Source organism: Squalius cephalus (genome assembly GCF_949319135.1).
Source record: "Squalius cephalus genome assembly, chromosome: 18".
Taxonomy (NCBI): Eukaryota; Metazoa; Chordata; class Actinopteri; order Cypriniformes; family Leuciscidae; genus Squalius; species Squalius cephalus.
The window spans coordinates 13,459,368-13,482,259 of NC_137139.1; the positions used below are offsets into that span (position 1 = coordinate 13,459,368).

Below are 22,892 nucleotides of genomic sequence, written 5' to 3' on the forward strand. Positions count from 1 at the left end.
ATATGTTTTTAAACATTCAAGCTTGAAAACCTATTCCAGTAGAGCCCGAAAAAACACATTTAAAGGTATGCATTTGGCAGACGCTTTTATCCAAAGACACTTGTATTGCATTCAAGGCACACATTTCATCAGTTTTTGCTTTTTCTTGGAATCAAATACATTATCTTTATGTTGCTAATGTCATGCTTTACTATTTGAGATGTAGGAATAGCCTCAAAACACTTCATTATGTGGCTTGTCATCCATTTTCAAGACATTCTTCACCTAAATGTAAATGATTCTACTACCTCTAATGTGAATAAAACTCTGAAACCATTTAATTGGAGTACACAGCAAGATCTTAATAAGCAATTATTTTCCATTTAACTTGCACTTAACAACACTGAGTTGTTCTTATACATTTGATTGTACTAAAATGTGATGATGATTTAATTTCGAACACAAAATTCTCACATGGTGAGTAGAAATGCCAAGTTAACCAAAGTCATGTTGTAAAAAGTCAAGAAGCCACGAATAGAACAAAGCATTGAAAAAGTGTTGAAGACAGAAATGATAGACTAGCCTGGAAGCAAGACTTGCGGTTCTGAGACTCCTGGGAATGGTGAGGAGTATTGCTCAGGCTTGTGTCCGTGTCATGTGTTATAGAGACTCATTCTGCTTCACAACAGGTTAGAATTACACTAGTCACTATATAATAGTAATCTGACATGTGAATCATGCTGTCTGAGGTGTATTGTTTCCCTTCAAGACATTCAACTTCTGAGAGACAGATGTCTCAGTTTTGCTGACCTGTTTGTCTTTTTTGTTTCTGAGTCATGCATAGATACAGTATCCTGTCAAACAAGATAATCAGAGTTAAAAACAACTTAAACTTAAATGCATAAATGTTTTACCAATCATACTGTCATATTCAGGACTTTATTGGCCCGGATCTATATCTAATGATGGATCTGTAAATGCTGCAATAGTATAAAACTCTCTTGATATATTAATAAAATAAAGCATATTTTGTTTAATTAGAGCAGATGTGTTTTACCATCAGAGCTCATTCCCCAGTACATTTAAGCATCTGGCTCATATTCATCATCTCCACCATATTCTCTCAAAACTATCGTTTTCAACTTCTTCAAAATCAATATTTTGATCACTGACAGTGTCTTCTCCAGATCCAGCGATCTGTCATCAAGTGACAGAGACACTAATATTTGATTGAGTTCAGTACTTGCTCTGCGGTAAATCTCTGCGTTAACAATGAGTGAAACTTCACTTCATCATTGTGTATCAGACATTGCCACCTTGCGGAATAAAGGTGAACATATTGAGTCATCAGAGATTCAATTATTGTTGTGCTGAAAAAATATACTTACACTATTACATAACTTGGGTCACTAGCGACCCTATACACTTTTTACAAACATTAATTAGAAAACAGACATATACTTTTATATATGTTTATAATGAATAGATACTGAGTAGGTTGATGTCTAACTTTAAAAAATGAATGAGCGGGAGGGTAGTGAATGACGTCCCGTGTCAATAAAGACTCTACGTATGTGTTTGAGGGTTAATTGACTCATCCCTCAGTCAAAATTAAGAGCATTTACAGTAACATGTTTACAGTGTAAGTTAACGAGGCAATTGAACCCGAGCGTTTACGAGCAGAAAAGCACTGTTAAAGTCACAGTTATTTGATCTGTAAGGTTAGCTAAGTTGTCCTTTGAGGTGGGACTACTTTTCTCTGTGGCTGGATGAATCTTTAGTAATGTTATGGCTAATGTAATGCAATGTTATTCTTTAATAAGTGGTTGGCATTGGCTCCATATAAAGTTTTGCAAGTTTGCTCCATTCCAAACTTTGTAAGCTCAGTTATCCTCAATGGAAAAAAGCCTCAGACAAAGTATTCCTCTGATCTTTGTATATCGGTGGAGGAATTCCCAGTGGAGGGCGTTATGAAAAATATCTCTTTTGCAGTTTGGTGAAACTTTTTCTATAAAGCAGTCTCAAGCTGGTCTTCCATAAGGGACTGACAGGAAACCTGAGATCCATTTTTACAATTGTGCGGCATACATTTCTGTATTCTCTTTAGACTTCTCATGAGTACTATCTGCTTCGTTATATTAGCAAAAAAAAAATCTCTCTCTGAGGGTTTATATACAAGCAGCACTAATTCAGATTTACATTTCAATGGGATTTATAGGCTTGTATTGTGTTTGTGTGTGGGAAACAAAAGTACAAACGACCAGGAAGAGACAAGGCTTGGTGTTCAAATGAGATGTACTGCTATAAAAGAAGAACAAAGAAAGATACAAATCTGGAGTTAAAAGATAAGAGCCTGTTTAAAAGAAGGGCGTTAAATCCAAACACACTCACTGCGGATGTTTTCAAGCATCTACTTGTTTCCCGTATACTCTGAGAAAACAGCTCTGATGTTACTGGTACTGGAACAGGTTAAGTTTGAACTAGATAGAGAATTGCCAGTTATCCCTTGCATAAGAGTACTCATTTGTGATGGTACAGAGGCTCAGTGATGGTAATACCATGGTACTTTGATCTATACTATGGTACTGAATAATTGTATTGATATAATGTGATGTAACATGGAAATTGTCAGTGTTTACTCCTCTGTGGAACGTAAATATATACAAATATATATTATTTTTATTCTATGAAAGTCAATGGGCTCCAATGTTATTTTAGAGCTTTTTCATTGTATTGACAAAAAAGTTCACCAAAATATCTTCTTTTATTCTCTGAATAAAGTTATACAAGTTTATAATTGCATGAGTAAATGATGAGAGATATATATTTTTTGTGAACTATCCCTTTAAAACTGTATTTTATGTATCACAACAAATACACTACTGTTCAAAAACTTTGAATAATTAAGCAATATACACTGAACAAAATTATAAACGCAACACTTGTTTTTGCCCCCATTTTTCATGAGCTAAACTCAAAGATCTAAGACTTTTTCTATGCACACAAAAGGCCTATTTCTCTCAAATATTGTTCACAAATCTGTCTAAATCTGTGTTAGTGAGCACTTCTCCTTTGCCGAGATAATCCATCCACCTCACAGGTGTGGCATATCAAGATGCTGACTAGACAGCATGATTATTGCAGAGGTGTGCCTTAGGCTGGCCACAATAAAAGGCCACTCTAAAATGTGCAGTCCTATGTACATAAAACATCTTATGTTAACAAAGTACATTGTGCCGTATTTTCACGTGTTTCATAGAGTGTAGCCTGTGATTTGAGTGCGGTGTGTTGAATGAGTAATGAATTGTCCATCTTTTTGACAGTATACGGTGTGGACAGCAGTGTGGGTGGCCTGGAACGTCTTTATCATCTGCTTCTACCTGGAGGTTGGAGGTCTGTCGAAGGTAAGAGAGATTCCCGCCTAAAGTCACACATGGGTCAGCTGTTAATGTTTAGGAGTATGAGGCATTTTAATGACCCTGTTTTACAGATAAATGGCACCATTTAGGATGTTTTTACAGACTGTCTGACTAGATGTACTTGTACCAAAACCTTTGTGTCTTTGGTTTCCAAGTGTCTTACTCTTAGGTTTGTAATGCATCTCTAGATTTTGCACTTTTTTCTATTCCACTGGCATGCTTCTCACATTTTTAACAGCAAAAACCCATTCTGTGTGAACTAGCCTATTAAGTGTCTTGAAATCAGATGAGAGCCTTTTAGAAAAGCAATAGCAGAGAGCCGTTGTGTGTTATCCCTGACCCATCCCATGATACACTACTCTCTACAAGTGCTGACAGGTCATGGACATAAACACTCTGCCCCAAGTGTGTAAGCAGTGAGAAACAAGCTCGCTGTATAATTTACTCATTCTACTCTCGGTGTGTGTGTGCTTGTTTTTGACTCTTGCTTGGCCCAGTTTCCTGGACTCAGATTTCTTGTTCCCACAACGAAAGGCACTTATCCTCTTTCAGAAGTTGGAGTGAGACTGGATGAGAACATTTTAAAGTCTCATAGATGCATGCTGAGTAAATCTGGTACATGTGTAATGAACTGCTGTTATATCAGAATTAAAACTCTTTTTCACTGTTGTCACAGTTGCTTGGGGCGAAATGGCGCAGATTATCCCAGGACAAAGGGAATAATTGGCCAAAAAAGTGATGCCTGGGTCATACTTACTGGAATTTTTTTGGTTTGTTCATTGCTCATAAGGAAGAGGGCTGTTTAATTGGACTCACGACCTGGACCTTTACAACAAAAGAAATTGGAAGCGTATGCTGTTACATTTCATCCCACCTTTGTTTTTGTTTTTCCTTTCATCCTCATCTTCTTCTCCCTCTGTCTCACACAGTCACGCTCCGTCACTCCCTCCCTTTTTTTCCTGTGCTGTCACAGGTGGGACGTCCTTCTCCCAAACCCCCCCTCCCCCCCTAACCTCTGTAAAGTCAGATTACATGAATATTCATGAGCTGTTGCAGACAAATCTGCTGTCCAGAAAGCAGCGAGTAGAAGCGCATTGATCCTTTCTTTTCTGTCTGTGTGTGTTTATATATGTGTGTGTGTGTTTTCTCCATTATCCGCTTGTCCTCCTGCTGTCCATATGTAGCAGTGAGGGAGCGCTGTGTGTCCATCTGCTGGGTTAATGCCTGAGCCCGGCCCTCTGCCACCTGCTCCCCGTAACACCCCATTATTCAGCCCGTTTCATTGACTCGTCCCACCACAACGCCTCTAAATATGACTGTCCCACTGCTGTCTGTACTGTCATACAGAGAACGATACACAATATGATAATATCATCCTGCTTTGAGGACCCCCTATTGTTAGATTGATTACAACTGGACCGTGAGGAGAAGAATAGCAAACAGACATTACAGTAGATTCTGTCTGCTTGTTTTTCTGTCTGTCTCTCAATTCATTTATCTGTCTGTCTGTCTCACAGTGTTTATCATATCTGTCTGTCTCTCTCACACACAATATACCAGTCTGTCTGTCTGTCTGTCTGTCTGTCTCTCTCTCTCTCTCTCTCTCTCTCTCTCTCTCTCTCTCTCTCTCTCTCTCTCTCTCTCTCTCTCTCTCTCTCACTCTCTCACTCTCTCTCTCTCTCTCTCTCTCTCACTCACTCACTCACTCACTCACTCACTCACTCACTCACTCACTCACTCACTCACTCACTCACTCACTCACTCACTCACTCACTCACTCACTCACACTCACACTCACACACACACAATGGTTTTTATACTGTACAAGCTGTATATTCTATCCCCTTACACTAACCCTACCCCTAAACCTACCCATCACACACAACTTTCTGAAGTTTTACATTTCCAAAAAAACTCATTCTGTATGATTTATAAGCTTGTTTACCCATGGGGACCTCTATTTAGGTCCCCACTGTGACACGAGTCCCCATGAGTCTGTGTGCATTCAGGTTGAAGTCCCCACCAGGATAGAAAAACATGAACACACACACACACACACACACACACACACACACACACACACACACACACACACACACACACACACACACACACACACACACACACACACACACACACACACAATATACCAGTCTTTCTGTCTCAAAATATTTGATCATATCTGTCTATCATATGTTTATCATATCAAGCAGTGGCAGTCAGTGCTTTTCAAAGGTGTTTGTAATAAAATATAACAGCCTTGGATTCCAGGTAGTACAAAATACACCGATTGAAATCTTTGAAAAGCATTCAAGCACATTTCAAACCTTGAAAAAATAACGGTTAAAATCAAGAGTTTTCTAAACTTTCAGTACACTGTATGAATCCTGTATGAAATACAGGCAAAAAATAGTGTGAGATGAAGCCTTGCCATGGTCAAGAGGAAAATGATGTGCAAATCAAAATGAATGAGTCAAATAATTCAATAAAGTCTCAATCAATACATTTTTTGTGTGGATAAATTATAAAATGCTCCTCCATGCCTGTCAGCATCAATACACTTGCAGTGTTTAGGAAGGGTTGAATGACTAATGATCCAAAAAAAAAGGTGACTATTAAGAATGATACATAATTTCAGAAGACCACCACACAATGCTCTTTCTTAGATCTCTAATATTTCATGAGCAAATCGAGGCGGCTTAGTGATGAAGTTTTTTGCTATCATCGACACCAAAGCTGCATAGATCTATGTTAGCCTCGAGTGCTGCCATAGAAACAGAAATTCAGCGAACGCAAACAGAACGCAGACCACTGAGTTTCAGAATTACGATAATTTTGACACAACATGACTGTGAAAAAAATCTGTCACATTCAGATAATGGAGTACCATATTAACTCACTGAACATGAGACGTGTACTTTTGCTGAAGAGGAGAAGCATATTAAGTGGTTGGGACTCTCTCTTTCTCTCGGTCTCATTGATTGAGGTGTTTTGGTGGGGTTGTCCTCTCATGCATGGCCGCAGGCTGTGGCTGTCAGTCTCACACTGTGACTGTGATTAAATACGAGACAGGACGGTCTATATCGACCCCCTACCCGAACACACACTCTTCTCTATGACATATAGTGACGCGTTTAATGATAATGCCTACTGATGATAAAGGGGACAAACGCCTCTGTGCCTCCATTAGCCAGAAAGAGGTCAAGGACGAGTTACTCTCTAATAAGCACAGGAAAGTCCATAAGTTTTGGTTTTGACAAGTGTCATTCATCTCATGCAGCCTGAGAACTGTGTGGATTGACAGAATCCATTACATCTGATGTACACGTATCCGTGAGCATATGAGGAGTGTTTGCAGCAACATGCAGCGTTCTGGACCACGTGAACAGACACAGACACATAATCCACTTAATTTGCAGGAACATGTGAATTGGGAATTAGTTAAATTGATATGTTGTCGAATAAATAGAATAGATTGTGGTGTAACTTTTTTCCTAAAATGATAATAGGGCTGGGATGTAAAGCTGAAAATACTTTTCAGTGCTTTTTTATGATATTTTATATATTTCCTGATATTTATGTGTTTGTTCACAGCCATTGTAGTCTATATATATATATATATATATATATATATATATATATATATATATATATATATATATATATATATATATATATAGTGCAAAAGTCTTAGGCACATTTGTATTTTAACACACAAAACATTGTTTTAAGCCAGTTATTTAGGGCTGTGCAACGATTAATCGCGATTAATCACATTCAAAATAAAAGTATGTGTTTACATAATATATATCTTAAATATATACAAGTATGTGGGTGTATTTATATATACAAAATAATTATACACACTACACACACATATATTATGTAAACACAAACTTTTATTTTGGATGCGATTAATCGCGATTAATCGTTGCACTGTCAACATTTGAAGTGGATCAAAAAAGTTCATCAAAGTTGTCCTAAGACAAGAACTGTTATTGTTAAAAATGTAATATATAACATTTATTATTAATATTATTATTATTATTATTATAGTATAAAAATATGTAAAATGCCATGCACAAATGTCCATGAACTAATTGTTCATCTTATGCATGGCAATGAATGGTTTGAAATACATTTTTATAGCTATTAAATTAGAGATTTTTTACTGTGATGGTAAATGATAATTGCTAAATAAATGGCATGTTACAAAATTCACAATGTTGGGTAATTTTATATTGCCAAAAATACACTGTTGACTGGCCCTAACTAGTATTAGACTGCTGTATTTTTCCCACAGCTGGATAAAAGTGATTTTTGGACAAATGATATGAGAGATTTAACAGCACATTGTAGATGGTGTGTGAATGGCAACAATACATAACCAGAAAAAACAATTGTGGCTGTGAATACCTGATTCATAACAGACTTCATTACAGATTTTACTTCATTTTATTAGGTTTTGTGTTTAAAACTGGTTCTAGATATAATCACAGCAAATAAATAATAAATGTGTGTTTCCTTCCTTTTTTGTTTATATACTTGTCTTTCCTCCCTCTCATGTTTATGGATCAGATTCTTTGTCTGCCCTGTGTTAAATTATGCATGCATGCTTTACAGCGCACACTCCCTTACCGGTTATATTGAGGCTGACGACGACTCCTCCCCTCTTTCCTTTCAGGACAGCGACCTCTTGACCTTTAATATCTCGGCACACCACTCCTGGTGGAGCGAGCACGGCCCGGGATGTGTCCGAAGAGAGATCCCCTCCAGCGGAGAGCGCGGTGCGGATACGCAGTCCTATATATCCATCATGGGCTGCCTGCTGGAGTACCAGTACATCGAAGTCCTCCACTGCGGCTTCCAAATCCTCACCTCCGTAAGTCGCTCCAAAACACACGCACACAAACTACTGATATGCCAAGGCATGTAGAAAAGCTAAAACACTCAATAAGCATTCCTCAATAGTCCAACAACCCTGTTTTTTCAACGGTTTATGGTCACCACACACTTTTATATAGCATAACTGAAAGGGTTTTCATAATACAAGTTTTTCCAGACACACTTCCATCCTAATGGTGCTTTTTCATGACCGTATGAGAAAATGTTGCCTGTCTCTCTACACTCAACCATTCCTTAAAAACCACACCAGTTTAAAGTGTGCCCTAAATACAGCACACACGTGTAAAACGCTGCTGTTGTGCTGAAGTGGCCCTCTTGAGTCAAGGTCTGGCACGGCTCCAGGTTTAGTTGGGCAAACTCAGTGGATTATAATCAGCAGGCAGCAAAACAAGAAGGACTGTGAGCGCATTTTCTTAAAGGGATTTGTTTTGTTGACTTAAAGTCCCCCTGTGGTGAAAATCCAGCTTTTAATGTTGTTTATATGTCTATGTGGTGTTTTTAATGTGCTTTAAAGGATTAGTTCATCTCAAAATGAAAATTTCCTGGTAATTTACTCACCCCCAATGCCATCCAAGGTGATCCAAGAAATTTCAGGATTTTTCTCCACACAATGGACTTCAATGGCAACCAGAATGTTGAAGTTCAAATCAATGCCGTTTCAAAGGGCTCTGAAGTGCTTCAAAGGGCTCTGCACGATCCCAGCTGAGGAATAGGGTCTTATCTAGCGAAACGATCGGTCATTTTCAAAAAAAAGTATGTACTTTTTAACCACAATTGTTCGTCTTGTGCTGGTCTGCGATGCGCCACGCATTGCGTCATCACGTTGGAAAGGTCACGAGTCACGTCATCTTTGTTATTTGTTATTTGTCTGTGTACTCCGGTTCAAAAAGGTCGGGAAGGGTGAAAAATTCCATCTAATTTTCTCTTCCAACTTCAGAATCATCCGACATCTTTGTTTTAATTTATTATTATTATTTTCTTCTTTTTTTTCGTGACCTTTCCAACGTGATGACGTAATACGTGGCGCGTCACAGACCAGCACAAGGTCTAAGCGGTTTTAACCGTTTAACCGAACAATTGTGGTTAAAAAGTATATAATTATTTATTTATTTATTTTAAATGACCGATCGTTTCGCTAGATAAGACCCTTATTTCTCGACTGGGATCGTGCAGAGCCCTTTGAAGCACTTTAGAGCCCTTTGAAACTGCATTGATTTGAACTTCAACATTCTGGTTGCCATTGAAGTCCATTGTGTGGAGAAAAATCCTGAAATGTTTTCCTAAAAATACTTAATTTATTTTCCACTGAAGAAAGAAAGACATGAACATCTTGGATGGCATTTGGGTGAGTAAATTGTCAGGAAGTTTTAATTTTGAGGTGAACTAATCCTTTAAGACAAACCATGTGCAAATTCACAAGTCAACACCATTGCTGAGTATTTTCTCCTTAAAACTGCAGTGAAACAAAGACAGTCTCAAAAACGTGGTTTGAAATCGCTGGAGTTTCTGACGTCACAAACTACCTTGTAACCAAGCAGGTCAACGAGTGATCGTCAACGAGTGGATCTCTGAGCTGGTGTGAGTGAGTGGAGGCGGGGCTCATTAGCATATTCATAGAACCACGCATACTAAATGAGGCAAGGGTGTAGAGTTACATTCAAGCTATTTAAGGCATGAAGAATTTTTTTTTTTTCAAGGAAAAAACAATTAAATATTTCATTTTGGCGATCAAAGAGGAGTTTTAAGGGATACAATTATTGACTAAAGGTGGACTTTAAATGTGCTGTGCACAGTTGCCTCCAAAAGTATATGGACACTTAAGCCACACTTATAATATCAGAATGTCATTGCAAGCTAAATATTAAACAAAGTGACATTTGCAAACTCATGCCTAAACCCAACAAGTCCGTTACGCTGCTTATAATATAAAATAAAATAATATAATATACCATGTGGTCAGTTAATTTTTTTTTAAATAAATTAATATTTTTTTAAATGATCAATAAGGAGAGTAAAAACATTTAATGTTAGAAAAAGATTTACATTTAAAAAAATAAATAATAAAAATATTAAGTTTTCAACATTGATAATAATCAGAAATGTTTCTTGAGCATCAAATCAGCTTATTAGAATGATTTCTGTGACACTGAAGACTGGAGTAATGATGCTGAAAATTCAGATTTGATCACAGGAATAAACTACATTTGAAAATATATTCAAATAAAAACTTGTTATTTTAAATAGAAATATATTTTTATAATGACTTCTTTTTTTTTTTCTGTGTGCTATTTTACAAAAATCTGTTCATTCTTGTTGTGCAGTGTTTGTCAGAGAACTAAGCCAAAATCTGTGGAAATAAAGCCTGCGTGTTTGGTGGGCTGAAGGGTTAGGAGTGCCGGAAGGTTCTAGAAAGTGATGATTATCCCCTCATGCTCCAACAATGAACTGCTTGCTTCATGATGAGAGCTGAACAAAGTGGCCTTCAGGAAGTGGGAGTTGCGCACACACACACACACACACACGGGTAAAGTTCATACAGGCTTCTTCAGTGGGAGTGCAGAGATTAGTTAGAAAAATTGCGATTTTTATCCGCATTGGCCAAAGTACACAGCTTGTGGTTCCGTCAAAATTGAGAAATTAAGTAAGAAAACGCTCAGAAGAATGGGAAGATGGATAAAGGGCCAAGTGAGTCTCTCTCAGAAGTCAGATTACACCACAAAATCATTGGACCATTGTCAATGCAAACAAAAAAACTTCGCCCACCCGGCAAGACATGTTTGTGGTGGCAGGCAAGATTGGGAGAGAAACATTTGTCCCCTGTGTGTGAAATTTTGTTGCTTGGGATTATGAGAGCAAACGATAGAGCAAGCGAGACAGAGTTGAGTCAGATACTTTATAAATGTTTCTGTGTGTGTGTGTGTGTAACTTCAGAATTAGGTCACTATCTGAAACACTTATAGGGAACAAGAGGACCTTCAGAGAGTATCGTAGGACACACACCAGAGATGACAGGTGAACGACTGCGAGAGTTTCATGTACATCCCTCCCAGCGTCTGTTTTCCCATTAGTGTGACCCATGAGGGAGGAACCTGTGGAAACTTCAGACGCCACCTGCTGTTCTTCTGTTTTCCAGCCCTCAATGACAATTGTAGCACTATAACTCTGCATAAAGCAGCTCCTGTAACATTTAATTTGACCTCTTGAGGTTGACAATCAACATATTTTGATGGTTAGTTTGATCTCCTTTTACTGGCCTTTAAAAAATCTGTACCGCTGTCATAGTATGAGTCTCAGATTTCACTCTTACTTTTTCCGTTTTATCAGCATAAGTGGGTGGATGAGTTCATTCCTCCTCCATCTTTGTATCTCACTATTTTCTCATCTGACATCTCTTTCCTCTCATATCTCAGTTGCTTCTCTCTTCAGTAAAACAGTGAAGTCAAGATAAGGCAGCTGCTTCAGACGGAGAAGAATATCTTGTCAGGATGGTATGGGAATTCATCACTTCCTTTCCCATCATGCTCTCTGCCCCAGGGAGAGACGATAGATAGCTGTGGAACATTTTACCTGAAAATTAGATGTTCAAGTCCATACTGAAAATCTATGAAACATCCAAAAGCTCCATTGGAAAATTATTTTTTTGTTAAGTTATAATGCATTAAGGCCCTGATATATTTACCAAAACACACTTTTTTTTTTAAGCTGCAGTCCGTAGTTTTTCCTCTTTGTCGCCATCTCTGTTCGAAATCTGCAATTACAGTTATTCGTGGAATTATCAACTTTACGTGGGTTGTGCCTCGGCACGGCACAGCGCGGATGAATCTAATGGTTTGAGGAGAATGTGCGGCTGTCAGTCACCGCGCCGGTGTGGATACTGGCATTCGCAATCACAGATTCTACTTTTGGGAAGTATGACCTACATAAGAATTTTCACTGGAAAATGTCATCCGAACAAGTAACATCCACTTTTGTTCTGACCAACTAAGGGAAAAAAGCATTGCAGTAAATCGCACTGATTAAATCTAACGACCGCTTATCACGTCAAACCGTGCAAATTAGGCCTATACTTTGTTCTCAAATTGTTAATGTTAACAACATCAGCATTGCGTGACTACATTTAATGCTCTTCCGATATCCTTGTTTTCGCATGGGCCGGTCGCAGTCTCTTTTTTTCTGTAGCCACTCCGAAGTCCGAAGTCTTTTGCGTTTTACAACGGGTGAATCTCCAGTTGTCACTGGTGATTGTCGTTTGAACCTTTCTGGATCCGCCATCAAATTGATCCAACATCCTCACACGCAACATAGCCTACTAGCGGAGACTTCTTCTTTATGTGTACGGATGTGACGTAATGACGCAAAGACATTTCCGCGGAAATCCACCAGTACCACTGGAATTAAAAACATTATTACAAGCTTACCGTTTTGAATCGAGCTAAGGCAAGTAGATAGTTTTGAACACTGGCTGGTTATGTACTTGCTCAGAAATGTATTTTGGATCATTTTTAACCCAAAAACGGACTGCAGCTTTAAAAACGGTCACGTATCACAAATTCAGCTTGTTTTGCGCCCATCCAGACTGTTGCTGCGTGCCTGAGAACATGATTAAGAAAAATTTCACTTCAAAGTCTCTCGCTCCCTGCGGTGGTTTAATCACTTTCCATGTACACACAAATGTAAGTGGATTTCGGATTGGACGTGGCCGGCTGCAAACTTCTGAGAGCCGTTTGTTTAGCATGGCAGGTGGAATAGTCTTGCCTGTTTTTTTCATCTCAGATCTGTTGGGTGTGAAGTGCTGTAAGAGTGCCTGCGTGCGCGAGAGCACTTTTGTGAAGTGATGTTGAGAGTGCTCTGATTCTGATGAGATATGGCTGTGAAATCTGCCTCCAGGCAACTGAGACACATCAGAACTGCTATATGTCTATATATGTGTGTGCATAGAGTGTATGGAGAGGTGCACACACACTCATTCAGCTGGACTCAGTTCTGTCACAGCAGGGTGACACGGGCGCTCATTATTAACATCATGTTGTGTGTCAAAGGCAGCATTAGGATTTGTGACGTGTGTCTGTCTTTCAGGCCTGTGTATTCACAGGGCTCTGGGTCTGTTTTACTGCAGTCTCTTTCATTCTCTATTTCTCTCTCGCTCTCTCAGCTTCAGCCAGAGAAATCTAAAGCAGAAAACAGTATGTGAGAGCAGATAATATATGGAAGTGTAGTTTTGGGACTAATGGTCCAGCTGGTGGAGAGAGGACTGCTTTCTTTACTCAACTCTTGGGTGTCCTTTGTGAGAAAAGTACACTTTAGCATACTTTTAAAAAGAGTACTTATTACGCAAATAACGTTCTAAAGTGTGGTGCATTCAGACTCTTAACTGCATGTTGTTTCTTATAAAATGGAAATGTAATATAGTTTAAATTTAAATTAAATGCAAAACTTTAGAGTGTTTTTGACCCAATTAGGACTTAAGTGTATCTTTATGTAATTTCATAATTACTTTAATTGTCTTTGAAATATGGTTAACGTGTACTGATAAGCATTTTTGGCGAATTAAAATAGTTGAATGTTATTCTATTAATGCATTTCACTTTAATATCAATGTAGCACATTTAAAATATATTTTAATATTACTTTAAATGTATACTGAATAACAATTATCAAGTACTTTACATGTGCTTTAGTAAATTAGTCAGCAGAACAATAAGTGTACTTCTTTAAAGCATGACAAAAATTATTAAAACAATTATTTGAATTATATTTTAAAGTAAAACTTTTAATTTTATATTATTATGAAGTGAACTTTTTAAAAGTGTACTTAATAATTGTGTTAAGAAACGGGCATGAAAGTGAACTCAATGTAAGTACATTTAAGTGGCCCTTTATTTCAATAATATTATCTGCAAGTACAGTTTATATATATATATACTTTTAAGATTTGATGTACACTCTATATCAACTATATCATCGTCAATATCAATGCTATGTAGAAAGAGTTGAAAGGGAACATTCAATTGAATTAAGCACACTGAGTTGGTGATTTGTCCGTTTTTGTATCTTTACAACACTTAATTTCAGCAATATTATTGACTTGAATGCACTGACATTATAGAGTGTGACAGTCATGTTCTGGAAGTAAAAACTCCATCAATTTTCTCCATAAGGAAATGGATTTTTAATGATAACTTATAAGCCTTTAAAGACAGACCTACTGTGAGCTACGAGGTTGTTTGCTTCTGTTGAAGCTTTCATCCTGCGTTATTTCACTCTAAAAAATGCTGGGTTGTTTCAGCAGAAATTTGGGTCAAATATGGACAAACCCGACCATTGGGTTAAAAATTGAATTAAAAAAGTTAACCCAACAGTTGGGTTTGTCCATATTTGGTTGAAACAACACAGCATCAGTGTTTCAACTTATTTTTTAACGTAATCGTGATTAACAGTGGAATTCCTGGTGACAAACTAAACTACATTACCCATGATGCTGTACAGAAAATTACACCAATCAGAGAGTCGAAAAAAGCGTAATTGAGTCCATCTCCCTACGCTCTCAAAATACTGAAATGTTTGTAGCCTATATATGCTCATATTTTGCAATTAACTTAAAATATATCAACATTTGTAAATATTTCTCCATACTTTTTTTTATAATTTGCTGTTTTCAGTGCTTCATGGGATTGTAGTTCTTTCTCTCACTAAAGCCGTTAAGTACTCAGTCTTGTACCTTTTGTTTTTTTTTACGATTTGCAAAAACTTTTGTAAAGTTTGTAATGCGATACACCTCGTAGCTGGTTGGCTTGGTTCATTGCTTATAACTCTTTAACAAAGACTATTTTAAAAACCTCTATGGGTAAAACGAAGGAAAAAAATACTTCCGGAATCAGCGCCGCTGAAAAAGTGGGCGGGAACTATTGAACTGAACTGAGTCGACACTGAACTGATTTCAGCTGAATAATGACTGTTTACTATATTGTCTTTTTAGAGCTGCTTTACAGCAGAATTGAAGTCTGTTTGCATCATTGATCATTATTTTCCTGTTTATCACTGTAAAGCTGAGTGCATAAAGGTGAAGAAGTGATGTTTATCTATTACACATGCTAAATATTAAACTTTTGTTTGTGCTACAGACATAAATGGTACATAAAATCACACAGATTATTGAGGTTTATTGTGCTATTATTAATGCTCTTTGAGGCGATTCATAAGGATAGTCACTTTTGTTTTTTAAGGCATAGAAGTTCTATCTGTGAAAATGAAACTCAGGCCTGTGATGTGATTTCTTTCTGATATAGATTTTATATCCAGCATTACTTAGGTGTGTAAATAACTCTGAGTAAACCAGAGCTCAGATCAGACAGAAATGCTTTATGACTGTTGAGATCATGACAGAACCAGGTCGTGTGCATAGAAGCGGCGTTTGATCTGTCAGTCTTTCTCTGGGTCTTTCTGCATCATGCAATTAGTTATAAAGTTTTTCCCATCCATTGCTATTTATATAGCTAAATATAAGCAACTTCTTGTTCATTAGAGACCATTTATAATCAGTTTCTGAATAAAAATGTATGTTGATTATCATATGAAAGAATTCAAGGTGATATAACCATCCTGTACTAAAACGAAGAATGAAAGTCGAAGATTCTTGAAGAATATGTATCGTTATTTCTTAAAAACTCTACTAAAGCAGTTTTGTGTAAACATAATAAAAATGCTGAACACATTTTGGCGTCATTTTAAAGACCAGTTAGACTTTGCTTTTCTGATACTGGCTGAATTCCCAAGATTAAACATTTTAAACCACATTTATTTATTTTATTTTCCTTTTATATTGCATTTTTAATGAGTTTTAAGCTCAAGGTAAATTCCCCAATGATTACAAAAACAATTTTGAGTTAATTCTATTCATATTAAAGGCATTATGAAGACTAGACTGAGAGATTGAACGTTGAATTAGCTGGCATGAGAAACAGCCTGAGGCGGTTGAAGGCCACTGACCCAGAATCCTCTTCTCTCACAGCAACTTTACCCTTTGACCCGAATGATCAGCCCGTGAAACGCAGGACTGACGCTTAATATTACAGAGAGAAAACAGGTTAAATCTGCAGGGCTTTCAGCAGAGAGCAGAAAGAAACTGAGAATCAGGAAGATGATTGTGTGGGCCTGAAAGAGTGAGGGTCCTGGCTTTAAGACTGTGACTTTAAAAGAGCTAATGGTTTTTAATGACCATAATTAGCAAGATATTGAGTCGTGCGCTAGATCTGGGCTTAAGAGCGGTCAGATCTCATGTGGAGAGCCGCTCTTTCTGTCCTTTTCACTCTTCGCCTGAGATTCCCCCGAGCAAGAATTAGCTTTGAATTGATTAAATTTGGGTTTCATTTTTCTAATGGTGTCAGAGTAAGTTCTTCAACAAAAGATTTAATATTTATATCTGAATAATAAATAGCCTGTTCTATGGTTGGCACTGTTCTTGTATGGTACTGATAATGTACAATCAGCCAGTTATTATCACAAAATATATTTTATATAAAATGTCAGGACCCTGACACAATGCAATAAAAATATATTTATAAAAATACAAATACTTTACTGTTTAAAAGTTTGAGGTCAGTAAGAATTTTTGGTCACACTTTAGTTTCAGGTCCAATTCTTGCATTAAACTATAGCATGACTTTTGCCTCTAAACTCCTAATTGCTACTTATTAATAGTTATTATACCATGGTCTGGGTGAATACTCGATTCTGATTGGCTGCAGGGTGTCCATTAAAAAGTGATAGAGGACACCTAGTAAATAAACCGTCAGGCGTAACCAGGGAAACCAAGTTATTGTTTGTAAAAACTTTAGATTTCGATTGTAAAACTAATTAAAATATAAACTAATGTTTTAAAAAAATGTGTTATTTGGCAAGTGACCATGGTATAAGCGGGTTAATGCCTGACGAGGTGTCTAGTGTAACTAGTTAACAGTGAGAATTGGACCCTAAACTAAAGTGTTACCAATTATTAATAATTTTTTTTTTTTTTTTTGGAAAGAAATGGATGCTTTTATTCAGCAATGATGCATTAAATTGATCAGTAGTTATAGTAAAGACATTTATAATGTCAAAAGACATTTATGAATATCAAAAAAATGTAGTCAGTTTCCATAAAAATATGAAGCAGCACAATTGTTTTCAACATTGATGATAATAATACATGTTTATTGAGCATCAGATCATCATATCAGAATGATTTCTGGAGGATCATGTGACACTGAAGACTGGAGTAATGATGCTGAACATTCAGCTCTGATCACAGGAATAAATTACATTTTAAAATACATTACATTTTAAATTGTAATAATAGTTCACAATATTACTGTTTTTACTGTATTATTGATCAAATAAATGCAGCCTTGGTGACCAGAAGAGACTTCTTTCAAAAACAGTAAAAATTATTAAATACATTTTTAACAGTACATCTATTGTAAACATCATGATGACAGACATAACATGCAGGTTTGTAGGCCTATTGAAGTCAAAACTGAATGGCGTAAAACTGCATCCACACTAGGATCAACTCGAATGGACCCGAGGTCAATACCACATGCTGATACCGCTGCAGTTGGCAGACTGGCTGTGGACATTTCCTCTGATGCTATTGGTATTTTGTCACTCCTTCAGTGTAATAGAAGCTGATTGGAGGTCTGAACCACTCTGCCCCGCACACACAGAGAGAGAGAGAGAGAGAGAGAGAGAGAGAGAGAGAGAGAGAGAGAGAGAGAGAGAGAGAGAGAGAGAGAGAGAGAGAGAGAGTCAACACAAACCCACACCTGCACTATCAGCCTCTCAAGGGCTTCATAGACTCTCATTTAGGCATTTAAGTTTTTGTCATACGTTTCTCTCACTCTCTCGTTCATATGCAACACACAGCATTCATTTTTTTCTTCAAGGTATACATGTACGCCTGGCCGGCTGCCCAATGACGGATTAATTGCTTTGGAATAGTGCCACTCTTTGGGAGTTGAGTTTACCCTGTGTGTGTTTTCATGCAGAGCTGTGCCATCTGCCTCTGTGGCACTGCCATAGCCATCAATAACACACACACACACACACACACACACACACACACACACACACACACACACACACACACACACACACACACACACACACACACACACACACACACACACACACACACACCAGTCCCCGGTTCACTTGGCACAGGACTTTGTAAAACTCTCTCTAATGTCTCTTTGAGTAATGTATTATCGGCCATGTGTTTCTCATAATGAATGGTTTATAAGATGTGACTGCCATTCCTGCTGAACACACTTATGCTTAGGGATTTCAATAAACCCCGAACACTATAGGATTAAACTTTGCTATGTATCTATTCCCACAGCATTTGTGCTATGGAAATGAATGATACCTCCAAATCATTTACATTTATTTATTTAGTAGATGCTTTTGACAAATAAGGAACATCACAAGTCATTTGAGGAGAAGTGTCATTTCTTTTCATGTTAAACAATATAAACCTGTGGAAACATGATCTACCCTTTATAGGGTTTGACTCTTTTAACTTATTTCCTTATTCGACCAATAACGTCATGGAGGTTACATTGGCACAGGCAAACTAAGAAAATGTACAAATCTAGTTACAGAATAAAGATAAACTGACATCAGGTGAAGACATGGACCGATAGTATAATGTGAAAAGCTAGTTCTGACGTTTTGCGAGCATGATTTTCCATGTCTCATCTCTCTGTGGATATACACTCACGTGTCTGTGTTTGTCTCCTCAGCTGCTGGGTTTCATCTACGCCTGCTACGTCATCAGTGTCATCACAGAGGAGGAGGACAGCTGTGAGTATCTTTACTGTGTGTGTGTGTGTGTGATAAGAGAACAAATTTAAAGGGATAGTTCACTTTGAAATAAAATTTTGGTATGTTTTAGCTTACCTCAAGGGCATCCAAGATGTAGGTGTCTTTTTTTCCGCAGTAGTTTCAATTTTGATATTTTTAGGTCAAACCGTTCTTGTCTGTCAGTCATATAATGCAGGTCTGTGGTCACGGTCTCAAAGAGCATGCACAGAGTCCAAATTAAACAATTCCCCATCGTCCAAATTAAACACATTGATGGCCTAAGACACGAAACGAGCGGTTTGTGTGAGAAAACGAACAGTATTTATATCGTTTTTACCTCTTATACACAGCCACGTCCAAGTGATCTGAGGGCGCGGGCGCACGTGTGTGACGTGTACGCAGACTGGTGCATAGATATATACACTAGATGTCGCCTTGTCTACGGCAGTTCATTGGAACAAATTTCTTTAAGGCGACATCTAGTGTATATATCTATGCACCAGTCTGCGTACACGTCACACACGTGCGCCCGCGCCCTCAGATCACTTGGATGTGGCTGTGTATAAGAGGTAAAAACGATATAAATACTGTTCGTTTTCTCACACAAACCGCTCGTTTCGTGTCTTAGGCCATCAATGTGTACTTAAAATGGGGAATTGTTTTAATTTGGACTCTGTGTGCATGCTCTTTGAGACAGTGACCACAGACCTGCATTATAGGACTGACAGACAAGAACGGTTTGACCTAAAAATATCAAAATTGAAACTACTGCGGAAAAAAAGACACCTACATCTTGGATGCCCTTGAGGTAAGCTAAAACATACCAAAATTTTATTTCAAAGTGAACTATCCCTTTAAGTCTGTCCTACACTTTCTTTCTTTTTTATGTGTCTAAAATGGTTACTTTTTCCATTTTAATACAAAGAAATGTTCCTGTCTGATTGTACTCTAACATAAACATTCAGGAGATGATGGCTCTGTGTCCTTATATCTAAACCATATGAATTCTATGTTGAAGAATGTGAAATATTGATGTAAAAAGCCATTTTTTGATTCATGGGAAGGGGAGCACACTACTTGTGAGAAACAGTGTATTGCTAAACTCACTTTGTAAAATGGTGTGTGTGTGACTCACTGACTCATGGGGACTCGTGAAAAGGTTTTCTGTGATGGGTAGGTTAAGGGGTAGAGTTAGTGTAAGGGGAGAGAATATACAGTTTGGACAGTATAAAAACCATTATGTCTATGGAGAGTCCCCACAAAGATAGTGAACCAGACGTGTGTGTGTGTGACAAAGATAGCCAATCAGATCAAGAAAGTGCTTCCAGTGCCAACCGTTAGCAGTGATTCCTACTGTTTTGGAATTTTGTTCATGGATTGAGCGGGTTCATAGGAATGCACTTCATTTCAATAAATTGCAGTGCATAAACAGTGAATATTTGCTCTTGGCAGAATAGGCTGTGTGGGAGAGGACCAGAGTGAAGCCCATGGGATGAGATAAGCCACTGCCCTGTTTGTACGGGCTAAACACCAGCCTTCCTCTGATTATTAATGTTTCCCTGTTCCAGAAATGTAGGAGTTTTCATTCTTTCGATTTCCATGACTAAACGTTCCCCGTTGAGCTGTACCTCGCTGACAGGAGGGACTCGACCGCACTGAAATAATCGACTTTTATCCGTTACGGTCACTTCCTGTTTGCCTTTGTTTTCTGATGGCCTTTGAGCGTCATCGCTCAACAGGAGGCGGCCAGTCTTTTTTGTGTTTTATAGGCAGCGCACATGTGCTCGGGCGAACACTATTTTTATGCTCTGTTCAAATTTGCCACCAGTAAAGTGATTATAAGTGCACAGAGGAACGTTTTATTGCTTCGAGGTTTATTCATGGCCCAGGGGATTTAAAGACCACATGACATCCATGCTGGCTTTTATGCCTGTTCGCTTTGAGGCCATCTGTATGTTAGCGCACTGCTAAAAGTTTGCAAAATAAACTTTTAGTATATGTGGGGGTATAAAAATGACTATCCTTCTCTTCCAGACCAAAGAAATATAAAAGCACAGTCTTGTTCACAGGAGCAAATAGACATTTGTCCAATTAAATACTCTCTAGAATGAAAAGGATTTGCAATAGCAAGTTAGTTAGTTAGTTGGGTGTCTTCAGCTGTGATAATGCTTACAATATTATTGCAATACACTATTATTAGATACACTACCATTTTACATATGGTAAAAGGTTAACAATAAATGTACTGTTGATTAAAATGATAAATTTGATATAACATTGTGGGTGTAAATGAATAGGCTTGGACTTGGAGCTGGTAACCCAATTGCACAGGACAATATTGACACCAGATTCAAAATATTCATGATTCTGAAGCTGAAAATCCAGAATTATTTTAGATGAATGCTTGCACTCTGTCACTCACTAGATATATATGTAGGTTTTACTTGTAACATAAGACATTTGGCATTATCAGGAGCCGCAAATATTCCCCCATTGCATTATTATACATTATATTCAACATTATATAATGTAGTACTGACACTAAAACTCTGAAAACTTGAATTTTTTCTCACACAGTCATTTTCATTTTGGGTGTACACACTGTACACAATACATTTTGCCACGATCCACGATAAATGCTGTTTTTATCTCAGTTTTTAATTTTTTTAATCACAAGGTCTCGCTGGAAGAAAAGATTGTGATATCTCAATGGGATCTTCCTGGTTAAATAAAGGATAAATAAATAAACAAGTAACAGAGGTGAATTCAGGTCGATTGGGACACTTTTTGCCATTGAGACGACTGGGAAAAAGTGTCCCAATCAACTTGAATTCACTCCTATAAATAATCCTTCAGGCTGCAGTAAAACAAGCTGCCGTTTCACAGCTTTCAGAGCATCAAGTGCGCGCAGAGGAAGTGGCTTGAAAGTGTTTGAAAGTGTCTTCATCGTGTCTTCATGGGGTTTTGCAGGCCTGTGACTGACAGAAATTGCAGATTTTTGGGTATTGAAAATATATCTATATACATTTCACTGGAAAAATGTCAGGAAAGAAAACATATTAAACCATTTCATGGGATTTTTAATGGACGTCCCAGTTATGTTCCAGTAAAGCATCAACTTTGCCTTAGATACTTCTCCTAAAATATGTATTTTAGGTTCCTTGGGAGATGATTGTTAACTTGTGGTTGCGGGGAAGGTTGACTTTTTAAGCTAAAGCACTTTTTCCTTTCCTTATGCTACATTGGTGTGTGTGCGTTCGTGTGTGTGTGTGTGTGTGTCTGTGCGTATAATCAGCCCAGTGTGTCTATTTTGTATTTTCTATCATGCAAAGCTGTGTGTGGTTCATTTACACGCTCATTTGAAGTGGAGGATTTAATTTCTCCACAGCACTTCCTCGCCTCTGAAGTTTCCCTCTTTCTGTTACTCTCTCTCTCTCCCTCTCTCTCTCTCTCTCTCTCTCTCTCTCTCTCTCTCTCTCTCTCTCTCTCTCTCTCTCTCTCTCTCTCTCTCTCTCTCCCTACAGGTGATTTGAATAATAATGTGTCAGGCTTCATTTTTTATCATTGATTATTCTTCTACCTTGTTCGCCCTTCCTTCTCGTCTCTCTCTCTCTCGCTCTTTTTCTTTCTGTTTTAAATGACTTGCATCCATAATTAGTGCGTGGTCTCAGTCCCGCTGTTATCGTGGGCTCATTAAAAGCAGCAGCCGTCACTTGTGTGAATCTAATCTAATAAGAGCGGACAGGTCGT

The 22,892-nt window shown here is 37.8% G+C and overlaps 1 protein-coding gene across 2 annotated transcripts in view; it reads left to right on the forward strand.

Moving 5' to 3' along the window:
* Positions 1-22,892, forward strand: part of nkain4 (sodium/potassium transporting ATPase interacting 4) — a 53,784-nt gene that overhangs the window by 24,690 nt on the left and 6,202 nt on the right. For both annotated transcript variants that reach the window (XM_079849836.1, XM_079849837.1), the window contains exons 3-5: positions 3,303-3,383; positions 8,083-8,280; positions 19,082-19,142. In XM_079849836.1, the coding sequence (XP_079705962.1) occupies positions 3,303-3,383; positions 8,083-8,280; positions 19,082-19,142 (340 nt within the window). The remainder of the gene's footprint in view (positions 1-3,302; positions 3,384-8,082; positions 8,281-19,081; positions 19,143-22,892) is intronic.